At 38.0% G+C, this 16,200-nt stretch overlaps 2 protein-coding genes across 2 annotated transcripts in view; both read left to right on the forward strand.

The window, feature by feature from the left end:
• Nucleotides 1-16,200, forward strand: part of LOC122799780 (protocadherin gamma-A4-like) — a 639,989-nt gene that overhangs the window by 33,113 nt on the left and 590,676 nt on the right. The window lies entirely within an intron of this gene.
• LOC122800103 overlaps nt 8,421-16,200 on the forward strand; it is a 200,789-nt gene continuing 193,009 nt past the window's right edge. The window contains exon 1 of the mRNA XM_044069626.1: nt 8,421-10,960. Within this exon, the coding sequence (XP_043925561.1) occupies nt 8,525-10,960 (2,436 nt within the window). The 5' untranslated portion in view covers nt 8,421-8,524. The remainder of the gene's footprint in view (nt 10,961-16,200) is intronic.

Genomic DNA, 16,200 nt, shown 5'->3' on the forward strand with positions numbered 1-16,200 from the left:
AGTAGAGGGAGAGCTATATATAGATATCAGAGGTGAAGAGACATAGGACCCACATAGGGGTGAAAGTGCATGGAACCAACCCTGTAAAAATGTAACTGCCATTTGTAATTATCATCATTCAGGTGAGGTGGTGGGACGGTTTGGTAGATAAGGTTCATAGTTAGTTACTAGGCTTGCAGTCCAGTGGACCATTGAGGAGCCTATCTCTAATTTCCAGTTGTCTCCAGCACTGTATGGTTAAGTAACTTGCTCAAGGTCACACAATAGAAAATGAGGGACAAAGGAATCAAACCCCACATGAAAAACAGCTGACAGCCTTAACCAGAGTTACCAACTGCCATACTAGTAGGATAACACTGATCACACCAGGCAAATCATAGGACGTTACTAGCCTAATGGCCCCAGGACCCTTACAAGCCTAGCCAAGGTCAACCCATGTTCCCAAGGGTGTCAAGTTCAAGCAGACACCAAAATCAGTAATTATTACCCCTGTCCAAGAGGGACACAAGCAGAACCCCCAGGGTGAATTTCCAATTACCCACCCAATTGTCCAAATTATGCTTAAATAGAGCCAATGAGCGGCTTTGTTTAACCTGAAAAGGAAGTTTGTTCGAAAGGTGGAGCAACCTCTATGAGACAAATCTGTCTCTACAGAAAGATCTGTTGCTGTCACATACCAGGTTAAGGCCCTTTGAGTGAGTGACCTGTGTGCCATTTGACTCATGAATGAGCAGCATTTCCATTAAAGCTGGGTCACAGATTGCTCTATATGCAAGGCACACAGCTCACCTCTGAGCAGTCTGTACAACACAGATTAAAGTGACAATGATTTCAATATGTCTGCATAAGACAGATCTTGAAGACCCTGAATTTTCTTTGCAAGGAACCTTTGTGGTCTCTCCAATTGCTGCTGGTGTTTGGAAAGTGAGCATTTTACTCTGTTATTGGCCTGATGAGGGAAGAGTACAGGAAGGTTATAACCTGTTTTTCTGGAGGCCCTTCTTACCACTGTGGAGACATGGGGATCAAAGTTAAGGTTGCTGTCGACCTGTGTGCCCAGATCTGTCACCACTGACTGTGTGCGTAAGGGTATTGCTATTGATGTGGTAGTTTGCAGAAACATCACCCTTGCCAATGGGGATGATAATGCATTTTTTTTGCATTAAATTTAAGACCATGCCTTTGGCACCAGTCATTAGTCTGCATAAGACCTTTTTGAAGGATGTTGACATTGCTAGGGGTTCAGTGATCACTCCCAGTTTGCAATCATCAGCTAACTTTGTCAGCCACAGTCCTTTAGTTTTAGTCTGTACTTCAGAGAAATAGATTCTGAGCAGTAGGGGAACTGAACTCTGTTGAACATCACTAGTTATGGGTCTGCTGGAGGAGGTGGGGTTCCCTGTTTTGACTGTATGAGTTCTGTCAGTGTACCAGTGTGAAACCCATCTGGCAATATATGGATTGATACCCAGCTGGGTGAGTTTATCAATGATGCCTGAGTGAGGGATTATTTTAAAGCCTTTGCTAAGTTTAAGTAGGCTGCATGAACAGATTTACCCTCATCTAGGGCTTTGGTGACTGTCTTGAAGAAGTCCACCAAGTTTAACAGGCATGATCTCCCAACACAAAACCAAACTGGGTGGGGTTGAGCATTTGGAAATGTCCTATATCTTTGTTAATAAGGTCCATGATGATTCATTCCATGACCTTGCAGATAAGGCTGTTCAGGTAAATCCATGGATGCACCCCCTTTGTGCAAAGGGACAATGATAGCTGTTTTCCATTCTGCTGGGATGAAGCCATTACTTAGGCTGTGATTGAAAAGCATGCCCGATGGTGATGCTAATTCCTGCTTTTACCCATGTAGAACACAGGCCAGGATGCTGTCTGGTCCCATAGAAGCTGTGTTTTTGACCTTTGACAGGGCATTTAAGACCTGCTCCTTGGAGATACTAGGTGGGGGGCAGGTGCTAACGATGCTTTGGATTATATGTGGCGGGAACATGGGAGAGAGGTTTTCACTGAACCTGTCAGCCAGCAGGTTTACTATATCCACAGGTTCTGTATATGTAGTACCATTAACTATGAGTTCAGTGCAAATCTGGGCCTCACCTTAGAGGTTCCGAATGTAACTAAAGAACACCTTGTGGTTATCCTTAGTTAGGGAAGCTAATTTGGATTCATTGTTAGTTTTGGAGGACTTCACTAGAAGTCTTATTTGCCCATTTAAGTTGGGGAGGGAGCGTTTCCAGTTTTGAAACCTTTCCTTCCTACTCTTAGACAGCAATTTCTTTCTCCTATTGTATAGCCTACTAATAGCAGTTGTCCACCAGGCTGGTTTGTTTTTCCTTGAAGATCTTGCTTTGGTTATATCAGGTATGGCAGAGTTAATACAATTGTACAGGTGCTCATGTAGGGCATTGGTATATAACTCAGCATAGGTGTCTGGTCCATCCGTGGGGGGAGGGGCTATGACGCTATTTATGCTATCATGTTAGAGGTTGTAATTGGCTTTGGAGAAGTGTTTTAGTCTAGTTGTTAAGGGGGGGGGGGGTCATGTGTTATAGTTACTTCTAGCAAGACTGATTTATGGTCAGATCTCACCAGGGATGGCCACACACTGATGGTGGTGCAGTGGTCATCCATATTGGTGAGCACCAGATCCAGGATGTTTGAGCCCCTTGTAGGTGTGTCAATCAGCTGGTCCAGGACATTGGAGTTAAAAAAGTCCAGGAACCTTTGGGCAAGTGAGTTAGAACAGGGATAATTTACCCAGTCAACAGAAGGGTATTTAAAGTCATCCAAAGTCAGTATGTTTGGTTGTATCTTTATTGAGTCAAGTAGATCAAAGTAGGCTGAGTGGATGGCCTGATTCATGGAGGGAGTCCTATAGCTGGCAATGACCCAGAAAGGGAACTTACCTACAGTGAGTTAGAACACGTATAATTTATCCAGTCAATAAATGGGTAATTAAAGTTATCCAAATCCAGGGTGTTTGGTTGTATCTTGATTGACTCAAGTAGATCCAAGTAGGCTGAGTGGATGTCCTGATTCATGGAGTGGGGTCCTATAGCTGGCAATGATCTGAAGAGGGGTCTTACAGTCAGTTGCACCAGAAGTAATTCAAGGGAATTGTGCTGTTTAATAAATCTAGAGGTGCATTTTTTAATGAATATTGATACACCACCTCATTTAGTTCTCACTCCTTCAATTTGTGGTCTGAACGTGTGGAAGGAAATGTAACCTGGTATAGCTGGGGTGCTCTCCGCAGCCTTTAACCAGGTCTTAGTGACTGCACAAATGTGATTGTCTTCCAAGGTGAAGACTGCTTCCAGTGAGTGCACTTTCTGGTTTAGGTTCCTAGTATTTAGCAGCATAACCATGAGGTTGTTTTGAGAGGACAGTTTTACACTGGGAATTTTATTTTTGTGACATTGCCTAAAAAATGCACTATGGGGTGGCAAGAGACCATCTCTGACAAAGCATTGAGGTTTTTCAACCATGTCATCCCAGGCTGACAGATACTGGATCCCTTTGAATGACACTAGAAACTAAGTCAATTGTTGAAGTCAATCATTTTTTATTTATATTGAGATACCATCCTAGGAAATGGTAAAATGCTGTTTAAGGCTAGGGACATACCTGCCTGAGACACATAATCAGAGAGCTCAGTCATATCTCTTTTCATATGGTCCAGTGAGGTACATCTCAAGTCATTCACACCAACCTGGACTATGATAGAGTCATAACAGTGCCTGCTGTTGAGAGACTTGAGTGTATGTGTGATGTGGAGGATCCTGGCACCTGACAGACAAGCTGACCATGATTTTTTTCCTTATCCAATCTGGTGAGAGGGGCATCTGTGGGTCTCACAACTGAGTTGTCAATGACTAAGATGTTTGTTTTTGTGTTATGCATTAAGAGCTTGACTGGTGAGACACTGGTGTGTGATATAGTATGTGTACTTTCTTCTGCAGAGGATGTATTATATGAATTGTGCTTAAGTTTGTGTTTGAAAGGTTTCTGATGTTTAGGTAAGCTTCTGGTAAGGACCACCGCATAAGTAGGTTTATGTGTTGTTGGTTTGGTAGGTACAGAAGGTGAGGTGTCCTTGCTGACAATCTGATTAATAACAAATGAACTGACTAGTGAATGAGAGAGCCTGGATTCTAGGTTCTTGATATAGATGCATCTTTCACATAATGAATTTGTGTGGACTAGAAGTAGTGGGTTGTCAGTGTATGTGATGCAATTGCTACATTGTCTCAGGGTGCCCATGTCAACCATGTTGGCTGGAGAAACTATAGGAAATTGTCCGTAATGCTAGGTAGGGTGATGTGGTCAGAAAACAGGGAGAGGACAGGAAGGAATAGGTAAAGTAGAGAACAGGAGAAGTGGACAAAAATATGAAGGGCTAGTGGGTAAGATCTATGTTGGTATCTCAGGAGCTTCACTGAATGTATTACCTGTAAGTGAAGGACAGTCATGAGAACTCACCGATGGAGCACCAGCAGAGTGCTACGGGAAAATTTGCAGGCAGAAGTATTTGCATCTGTAACCGTCAATGGTGCCCACCGCTGTTTGGCAGTGCACAATGTGTAAACAAGCACAAACGTGTGCAAATGTGGTGCTTATGTAACAAATTACAGCAAACTGATTTAAATAAATTAACAAATAAAAAAGCCAAAAACTGAGCCTGCTCCAGCAATCTTAATCAGATGAGTTATAACTGCACACGCCTGCCACTAGGGTGCAGGGGAACCCTCTCCAACAAAAGGTGGCCTGGTTTAGTGCTCAAGTTATACAAACAGAACTAGATTCAGCAGGTCTGAATCTAGTCTACTCTACAGCAAACAAACTGCAACAATTTCAGAAAAAGAAAACAGTCCAAATAAACAGTGATGTGTTATAAATGCAGTTCACAAGTGCACTTTACAATGAAAAAAATCTTCTTAAGTTTTACAGAGACCAGCAGATGTTTTGGATTGATCAGATAAATACAGCAAAGCAGTAGCTGGTTGCCAAACAATGTGGATCTTTGCTAAAATAAGTGCAAATCCATACAAACACTGTGCTTATGTAACAAATGAGAACAAACTGTTTTAAACAAATTAACCAAAACAGTTCAAAATTGAGCTCTCTTCCAGCAACCTTCAATCAGATGAGCTCTAACTGCACACTCCTGCCACTAGGGTGCAGGGGAACCCTCTCCAATAAAAGACAGTCTGGTTTAGTGCTTAAGTTATACAAACAAAACTAGATTCAGCAGGTCTGAACCTAGTCTATGCTACAGCAAAGTGCAACAATTTCAGAAAAAAAAACAGTTCAAATATGCAGGCACAATAAGCATTCAACCAGCAACTCCCAGCTCAGAAGGGCAGATGCTATCTTCTCCTCTCACAAGAGTGTAGACCACAAACATTTGTTATGTAAAATAACTGGCCTGAAACCTGAGTGCTTAAACCAGAAATAAGACACTTTTAGAATAATAGACATACTAAGCCTTCAACCAGCAATTCCTGACATAGAAGGATGTAAGATACCTCTCCTGCCATAAGAGTGTCAATCACAAACCTTCTTAATGTAAAACAACTGGCTTGAAGACCAAGTGCTTAAACCAAAACTAAGAGGTTTAGAATAACAGTTACAATTTAATCAGGCTACTAACAAGCAGTAATAAGTGCAGCAGAATAAATGCAACTGAACACTGTACAGAAGAAGCAGCAAAAACAAAATAAAGTAATAAAGTAGGAAGAAGCACAAATATAATAAAAGCAGCTGAATAAAGTGCATTTTTTATAAGTTAAGTGGGAATGGAGGAACCAGAAGATAATTCAAGATTAAGAAACTATGGGGTGAGCCTTCCCAAATGATCTCACTGTACTCAGTTGAATGAACTGATGAGATGGGACTGGAAGGAGTGTCCAAAATCAGATTTATACTAGGGGTGGACAACTCAAAATCAGCAGTATTCAGGCAGAGTACAGCAAGCAAGTCAACCAAGCACTCCAGCTAAATAGAGATATTTCTAGCTAAATGAGGAATGCTATTTCTCAGCTCCTGCCACTAATTATCTGATCGTATTCATTGTTTGCAAAGGGATTCTTTGCTAACTTTTCTAACTGGCCCTAGCCAGACCCTCTTAAAATTCCAATGGAACAGAAAATATAAAACAAAACAAATGTAATACAAAAATAAGATACAAAATAGAAGTAACCAAATCTTAACTGAAAAACCTTCAATTCAAAATAAAATGCAGACAGAGATCAACCATATTCAGGCAGAGTACAGCAAGCAAGTCAAAGATACTCAACAAATTTTATCTCCTTCTTAAAAATGCCTTGCCATTAATAAAACACAAGATTAACATAGAATTAGTCACATAGCAGAGCTATTCAAAATTGACATTCCATGACTTGTCATATTAGCCTCTCTTGTAAAAAAGGCCATTTCCCACAAATAAATACCTAATCATTTTTCATGTGCTGTTTCTGACTTGAACAACCCTGACAAGAATACCCCATACAATAAATATCCAGTACTGAATTTCAGAGTTATCTCTTCCATGTAGTACTACTTACTTTCCTTCTTGAAGAATGTTTCTGGTAAAATTATCTGTGTTGTCCTTATTTCACTGCCTAAGTTAAATGAAATACATAATCACTGACCACTGCTTGAGCTGAACTGCTGACACTTAAGGGCTTTCTTGTGAATGTGTCTGGATATCCAGCACTGAATATGTTTTGGTCATCTTCAATGTGTGTTTACCAAGCTGTCTGGAATTGTGTGTGTGTGTGTGTGTGTGTGTGTGTGTGTGTGTGTGTGTGTGTGTACCAAACCTGACTCCTGACGTTTTCAGCTTTTACAGCCTATTGGTGAAACAGATAAAAGTGTGCTGCTACTATCAAATGTATACATAGTAATAGGCATTGAGAGAAAAGATGAATTCATGAATTGTCATAAATGTCTCCTGCAATGTATGTTGCTAAAATGAATTTGAGTTTACACCTGAACAGAAAGTCATCTCCCCAGCAACTTTTAACAATCAACAAAACTTTCTTTGGAAATTACATCATTAGTTTTAATATTATTCACATCTGCAAAGTTTTATATCACAACTACTTGATTAAATTTATAAGAACGTTTATACACGCACACACACACACACACACATATATATGTATATATATATATATATGTATATGTATATATATATATATATATATATACACTTCTGTGTGGAGTCTGCATGTCTTCCCCGCGGTCAAGTGGCCTCTGAAAGACATGCGTGAACGGGCGTGCCTTTGCTGAAGGTTGGACGTCTGGTTGACAACTTGGCACTATAAAAATCTACTGCCATTCATTAGCGGACCGGAGTTCCACTGTGGTGACCCCTAACCGGGAAAAGCCGAAAAGACAAACATATATATATATATATATATATATATATATATATATATATATATATATATAGATAGATATTCAGAAAGGAAAGAAACCTGGGAAAGAACTTTGCAAACATTTTTCTCGAATGATTATTTTGATAACGTCTGTTATTGAAATATTTGTATTATGTGTCATGAACTAATATAGTAAGTTAATTTTATTTGCCCTTCATCACTAACATTATAGTGATTGTTTTTTGGTTTCATGTTTATTTTTATATGTTTATTGATTGTGAAAACTTTGTAGTAAAATATGTTTAAAAACTGACATAAAGTTTAATGGTATAATCCAGGGACTGGTTTACAGCAAGCAAGTAAGCTTATTTCCTCCATCCAGCCCAACAAGGAAAAAATAATAATTAGGAAAATTAGTATAAACTTACACAAAATTTGCAGTTCAGTTTCCAAAACTCTAAGAATGTTTTATTATATTTCTTTATAGTTTATATTAAATTATGATAGAAGGTTTCATAAATGCCCAGCATAGCTCGCAACCTACTGCCTCTACAAACGTGGACAAATCCAGAAGTAAAGGGACACTTTTTAAAACTATTAGTGCTGTTGACTTGAGAAGTTAACAGGATAAGAGAATGTGAATTAGTATGAATTTTATGAAGTAAAAGTAGTCTACAAAATTATGCCATTTCTTAAATATAATCTGTCACTTTTCCTCCAAACTCCTCAATTTTATGAGAGATTATGAGGAACAGAGACAAAGTTTGAGCCAAAATATGTGATGCCCCCCGAAATCACGGACAGTTGAAAGGTATTCCTCCATCAAAGTATTGTCTGTCCTTTGGTGAAGAAAACATCTAACCCCTGATCATAATTTAATACAAGTGAGAGCTGTAGTTTTTGCTTTATACACTGCGTGTCGCTCTTTGCCTACGTGGTGAAACGTTTCTATATTCTGCTTGAGCTATATTAATAAGGACTTCAGACACAAGAGGTAACAGCAACTGTAGGCAAATTTTCTGTGACCAGCAGATGGGCGGGTTGTACGCAGTCCTTTCTGTTTTTTTGGATTCAATCTGAAACTTTTTGCGTAATCTGTACGGTAGTTAGAGCCTGGTCCTGAAATGGATATCACGTCCAAGCCAAGGTGGAAATGTGTCCGGCACCAGTTATTTTTATTCCTGTTTTATTCATTTCAGTCCTTAACCTCGGCAGTCATACGGTATTCGGTCCCAGAAGAAATGGATCGTGGCTCTTTTGTTGGACACCTTGCAAACGACGTGGGCATACCTCGTACAGATGTGGCAGCTCGTCGGCTCCGCATATCCTCATCATCAAACACTCAGTTTTTAAATATTAATTCTGAGACCGGAGATTTGTACCTGACGGAGAGAATAGACAGGGAGGAAATGTGTGACAAAATGCTTTTGTGTCTCCTGAGATTTGAGGTCATTACTGAAAATCCTTTGCAGGTATTTGCAGGAGAAGTTGAAATTCAGGACATCAATGACAATCCTCCGGTGTTCCTACCGGATGAGATTGAATTAATTATCAGTGAACTGGCATCCCCAGGTGCCCGCTTTAGGCTAGGACAGGCGGAGGATCCAGATATGGGTACAAACTCACTTCTTGACTATGAAATCAACCCTACTGATTATTTCAGCGTGATTGTGACAGACGGAGACAGTGGTCAGTACGTGGAGCTTGTTCTGAATAATGGTTTGGATCACGAAGCACAAAGCGATCACATGCTTATACTCACAGCAAAAGATAATGGGGTCCCGAAGAGATCTGGTACCGCACAAATACACATAAATGTTGTGGACGTCAACGACAATGCACCTGAGTTCAGTCAGGCAGTTTATAGGACAAGTCTGAAAGAAGGCTCACCAAAAGGTACGTTAATAGTTAAAGTAAGTGCAACAGACCGTGATGGTGGAGCTAATGGGCGAGTAAGATATGCTTTCAAAAAAATAACAGAGACAACACGTTCTTTGTTTAAACTGGATCCTGATAGTGGTGAAATCATCCTGGAGGGGATGCTAGATTATGAAAAAATGAAAGGGTTTGAAATTATAGTTGAGGCTAAAGATGGCGGTGGACTGACTGCCCAAATCAAAGTACTCATAGACGTTCTTGATGACAACGATAACGCACCTCAGATAACTGCTTCCTCTGTTTCGAAAGAAATTTCAGAAGATGCCATTCCTGGTACTGTTATTGCATTTATAAATATTGTTGACTTGGATTCCAGTAACAATGGAGAAACTAACTGTTACTTGCAAGAAAATGTTCCATTTAAGCTGATACCATCATACAAGAATTACTACACACTGGAGTTGAATGGATCACTTGATAGAGAAAAGGACCCTGAGTATAATATTACAATCACCGCTATTGATAAGGGCTCACCACCTCTTTCAGCAGTAAAGTCCATCTGTCTTAAAATTACTGACATAAATGACAACCCTCCTCGGTTTTCTAAAGTCATATACAATATATATGTAAGGGAAAATAACCCTCCGGGATATGTAATCCACACAGTAGAGGCAAAAGATCCTGACTGGAACCAAAATGCTCAGGTAACTTATTCCATTGTTCCTGGTTATGTTGGGGAGTCTCTGATCTCAACCTACGTCTCCATTAACCCAGATAACGGTAACGTTTATGCTTTGCGCTCTTTTGATTATGAGGCGTTTAGGGAGTTTTTTATAGTTGTTAAAGCCGTGGATGGTGGTTCCCCACCACTGTCAGCAAACGCTACTGTGAATATTTTCATTCAGGACGAGAATGACAATTATCCTAAAATCCTGTACCCAATGTCAAGTGATGAAGCTCCTGTAGGAATCGAGATAGTACCACTTCTAGCGGATGCAAACTATCTGGTTACTAAAGTGGTAGCAGTGGATGCTGATTCAGGACAAAATGCATGGCTTTCTTATCAATTGTTAAAGGCTACAGATCCTAGCCTTTTCATTGTAGGGTATCACACTGGGGAAATTAGGACATCCCGCCCTGTTCTAGTAAAAGAACCAGTTAAACAAATTATTCATATCATCGTAAAAGACAACGGACAGCCATCACATTCGTCTACAGCCAGTGTCACCATATTTGTTGCAGACTCAGATAACTTCCCTCAAACATTTTTGGATGACATCAAACCATCAGAAAACCGTGATCAGGACTCTAATCTGACTCTGTATTTGGTGATTTCTGTTATTTCTGTGTCTGCCTTGTTTCTTTGTTTCATTATACTTATTTTTATCTTCAAGTTTCAGAGATGGAGACAGTCATCATTACTTAAGCCAACATTTGTAGATTACAATCCGGGACACCTTCCAGACGATGGTGAAACAGAACCCATGGGACATTGTCAGCCTCCTTACCTACAGAAGGTTTACCAAAACTCTAATTCTGGAAGGAGTGAGTTTCAGTTTATGAAGCCTTATGGACTTGATACAGTAACAGGTAAAGCAATTACTGTCACTGATAAGTCAGAACACAGCCCAGAAGATACTTATTATGCAGAATGTAGTGTTGTTTCACAGGTGAGGACCTTTGTAGAATGATTTCTTGTTTTAACAATGAATACATTTTTTTCTGTTCCAGTTGTTCGTAACCTTGTGTCAGGTATTTGCCTTGCTGAAGTTCCAAACAGCCATACTTCCTGCTGTGTTTTCTAGCTACTCGTGACATTAAAAACTGTGTTATTGGTGCAGTACAAATACCTTTATCCAGTCTGTATAGAACTGCATTAACAAATAAAGCAATTAAATTTTAGCTTTAGTTAGTAAAGTTTATTATAGGTGAGATTTGCAGGTATCATAATTCCTTTGTCTAATCTACTATGTAAACTGGGTAAGTCAGCTGTAGTGCAAATTCAGTAACATATTTTTTCCACTTGCATTTTAACATGTAGATTTATATTTCTAGTTTCACTGTAAAATATTCTGTAGGTTACACTTTTATTTATTTATATATTTATTTGTTTTCCCAGTGAGTGGGATTATTCAAAAAGTCCATTTTCATCATCCACCCGAAAAGCATATTAAGTTCACAGGTACACAAAGAAATACTTTTATCTTGAAAGGATACAATGTCATATGATCAATATGCCTACAAGAAACACTTGCATACTCCTCCCTCTTTTGCTTATTGGAGAGGAGAAAAATATTTTTATTTCCTTAGGTAACTTAATATTGCATAATGAAACTGCTTAAAAGGTGAACCTTTGCATTCAACAGGACACAATTTATAGAATAACTCAAAAGTGCTACAGCCTACAGCTTATAAAGGTAAACATTATAAAACTAAAACTTTTGCTCACAACAGAGATCTGTATAGTTTTCCTTAGTGCTAGGATTATTCATTCCACTAACTTCTGTAGTTGTGGAACAAGAGTTCTCAAGAGTGAGAGATATTCATACTTTGTAATGTGATGTGGAATTGGAAATGTTAATAAGAGTTTGTAAGTATAAAATGTAAGAGTCTGGATGCTTGAATGACTGTTGTTTGTTTTGTGACCACTCTTCTTCTGTATGTTTGTGTTCGTTATAGGTATCAGTAACAGGGTAGGCTACAGAAATAAAAATTTAATAGTTTTGTGGTTATTTATATTGACTGTCCAGACGAAACAAAATTTTGCTCACTTTTGTATTATGTGTGGCAAAGACACTGATTTAGTACATTGCAGTTTTGTTGCAGGCAGTCATAAAATAAAAACAAATAAATAACTGTGTAGTTTATTGATAATACAGGCTGTTGCTAATTGAAATTACCAACAAAGAAATGAGGGTTGAAGATTAGTAGATTTTAGGTAAACATTTGTAAACATTCTGCAGACCTGCTTTGGTTAACAGGTATTACTGGACATAAACAATGTCAGATTCCAGTTTATTTTTGATCTTCCAGACTAGAATCTCTAACATTTATATAACCTGAAAGAAAGCATGTTATTTAGTCTAGGAAATTTTTGCTATTCTTCATTCACACTAGCTCTACAAATGAATGTTATACTTAGAGCCATGATACATTTTTAGAAACAAAACCATGAATGTGTATGAATGTGATTGTTTCAACACTAGTAGTGAAATTCAAGAATGTATATATCAGATGTAAGCACGTTCTCATAGGTTGATGAAGGAGGCAGTAAAGGAGGGGATAAGTTATGTGTTGTCTTAGTAAAATTAATAAACTAATTAGTTACTCGGTGAGCATAATGAATAAAACTGACGATCTTAACCTGGAATGGAAACTTAACTTTTTGTAAGTATAACTATCAATAATGTTTTTTCAGACATTATTAATTATTAATACATATATCAGTTTGGTGCAATAGTGTTGTACCTATAAATGTTAATAACAAATGATTTCACAGTTTGTGAACCAGATTTGATTGTAATGTATATAACTAATTATCAATAATGTTAAACTTTTTTTTAGTTCATAGTTCATAGATTCTCCATCCATTTTGTTCTTTTGGAAAGTAAATGCCTTTTTGTAGGGCTAAAGTAGGAACACTGTACAGATTTATGATTTACTCAGTGTCACAGTCTGTACAAGTGGAGAAAGAATAAAGTGTTTGTTCATTAGAAAATCACAGTCTTAACTATGCATGTTGCATTTCCAGCAACATTTTTTAGGTGTATGATTCAATCAACATTTTCCAAGAAACTTCTAAAGGATAACCTCACAGAAAGCAGCACTATTAACATTTTCAAAAAAAAAAAACATGGTGAGTGGGCATAAGTAATGATTTTCATGTTATTAATCATCAGATATAGTGTGAAAGGGTTACTGAAAGGCACCATATTATGCCAGGACGAATTATGATTTTGAAGGTCTAACACAAGAAGCAGGTGGGCAATATTGCCTCTGGAACATATCTGAAATATTACATTCAGTATTGTAGAACATACAGAAACAGAGACAAAAACTAATGAAAAAGGTATAAGAGGATATTATGAGAATGGTTAAAGGTCTGCTAGGGTTATCTTATGCAGGAAATTTCAGTTGACTAGGGCTGTGTGTGTTCTCTTTTTATTAAATATTTTTAAGAAATAATAACACTTGAATAATAATAGAGCTGGTCTCTTGTTCGTTTGATTTTTAACAATTGAAATACATATATAACAATAAAAAATAAAATGATAAATAATTCCTAAACACAACAAACCAGCTATTTACAAGACTGTCTACTCCATAGATGAAAATCTAGAAGATACAATATATTAACTAATATTATAAAAAAAAACCTATTATTTGTTTAACAGATCTTTTAGATTCTTCCAAATATTAAATAAAGAAGTGATTCTTTGAGTCCTTGACTTGATAGTCATGAGTTCCAAATGATAAACTAATTCATGATGTTAATAAACTCATTAAGGGAGGGAGCAGTTTCATTCTTTCAGTTTCTTGTTATGACTTTTCTTACAAATGTTAGAATGCTACATAAAAGGAGATATTTCATTTTCACAATACACTTTAGAATTGAGGAATTAAATAAAACCAAAAATTTAGTTAGATAAAAGTTATCAGAAAAAAGGATTGAAGAAAAATATTAATTCCATCCAAATATGTTTTGAGTATAACACAATCAAAAAACATATGCTACCAGTTGGCTTTGAGGTCAGAGTTACATCTCCGAGAAACTGTTTTGCTCTTGGACATTAATTCCATTCTATGTGGCGTAAAAAATCTATGCAGGAACCTCCATGAAAATAATCTCTACTTAAGTGAACTTGTAATTTGTTTTCTGACAAGGACAAAATAAGTTTTTTTTATCCTCCTCTTTAGGAAATCTATTATTTAAAAAAATGTAAATAATTACAATAGCTTTCTTTACTAAATGCCAGCTCATTTTGATCACTTTATATATTTAAGATAAGAGACTTTTCCAGTAATTTTCTCTAGTAACAAAAGAGGTAGTAGATCAATTAACTTAGGAATAGAGTCTCTTAAACTCAGTTGCATTAGATTGCTGCATTTATTACTGCTTGTTAGTAGCATGATTAAATTGTAACTATTCTAAGCCTTTTGGTTTAAGCACTTGGGCTTCAGGCCAGTTGTTTTACATTAGGAATGTTTGTGGTCTACACTCTTGTGGCAGGAGAGGTAGTTACATCCTTCTAAGTTGGGAATTGCTGGTTGAAGGCTTAGTGTGTCTGTTATTCTAAAAAGTATCTTAGTTCTCATTTAAGCACTTGGGGTTCAGGCCAGTTATTTTACATTAAGAAGGTTTGTGGCTTACACTCTTGTGGGAGGAGAGGATAGATTCTGCCCCTCTGAACTGAGAATTTCTGGTTGAAGGCTTATTCTACCTGCTTATTTGAACTGTTTCTTTCTGATATTGGTGCACCTTGTTTGCTGTGGTATATACTAGATTCAGACCTGCTGAATGTAGCTCTGTTTGTATAACTTGAGCACTAAACCAGGCCATCTTTTGTTGGAGAGAGTCCCCTGTACCCTAGTGGTAGGAGAGTGCAGTTACAAATTGTCTGATTGAATGTTACTGGAACAGAGCTTAGTTTTGACCTTTTTTATTGGTTAATTGGTTTAAATCAGTTTGTTCTTGTTTGCTACTGTTATATTTAAGTGTGTATCTGTTTTCCTGTGTTACATTGACCTAAACAGAGTTTAAATATATTTAGCATAGTCTGGTTACAGGTTTTGCTGTATACAGATCTGTTTGTGTGATTTCTGTGTTTCCTGCTACACTATCTTGTGTTGGCTGTGGCCTGCCTGCACTTAGTGAGAGTAAGCAAACTGTTTGGAACTGGTCTGGCATAAGGTGTTTAGCTAAGAACTCATGGAAAAAAGGTTGATTGGTCAGTTCCATTGCTTCTGTTTTACTTTTGTTTTTGTGGTATTTAAACTCCATGTTTGCATGGGTTTGTGCCTATTTGCACACACTGCCACTGTGCTGTTTTAACCCTTTCTGAGGTATCTCAGCTGCATTGTTTCCCTTACCAGCACTCCTATGTAAGTGAGGCTCTCCCTTGCAACTACTGTATTGATTTTATCCAGCCCTACTTGCACCAATAGGTACTCTTCTCAGATAGTACCACTCTACTATCACTGACCTCTCTTCCACAGATTCTGACAACCATGGGTGGACAATTTCTTATAGTTTCTCCTGCTAATCTGGCTGATATGGGCATCCTGAGACAGTGTAGCAACTGCTTTATGTACATGGTTAACCCTCTATTACTACCACCAAGGAACACAATATATGAAAGATGCAATTACATTAAGAACATAGAATCCTTACTGCCTCAGTCACAAGCCTGTACATCTGCCACTGAGAAGGTTGTCTGTTCAAACACTACAAACACCATGCCTCTAACACCACCCACACCTGAACAACACACTCCTACATATGCAGATGTTCTCAACAAAAACATACCTAAACAAAAAAGACCGAAACAAAAACACAGACACACATCACAGCCCACAGCACCAAGCACCACACATAGTACACACACTTGTGACTCACAGCCTTGATGGCCCAGCCACAAACCCAACATACTAGTCATAGGAGACTTGATCATGAAACACACAGATGTGCCCCTTACCAGGCTAGACCAGGAGAAAGTCACAGTAAGTTGCTTGTCAGGTGCTACAATTTTCCATATCATGCACACACTCAAGTCTCTTAACAACAGGTACTGTTATGACTCTGTCATAGTCCATGTTGGTGTGAATGACTTGAGATGTACCTCTCTGGACTATAGTAAGGAAAAAAATTATTGATCTCACTGAATATGTGTTCCAGGCAGGTATGTCCCTACCCTTAAGCAGC

The sequence above is a fragment of the Protopterus annectens genome, chromosome 4.part0, assembly GCF_019279795.1.
Source record: "Protopterus annectens isolate FY-2018-M chromosome 4.part0, PAN1.0, whole genome shotgun sequence".
NCBI classification, from domain to species: Eukaryota; Metazoa; Chordata; order Ceratodontiformes; family Protopteridae; genus Protopterus; species Protopterus annectens.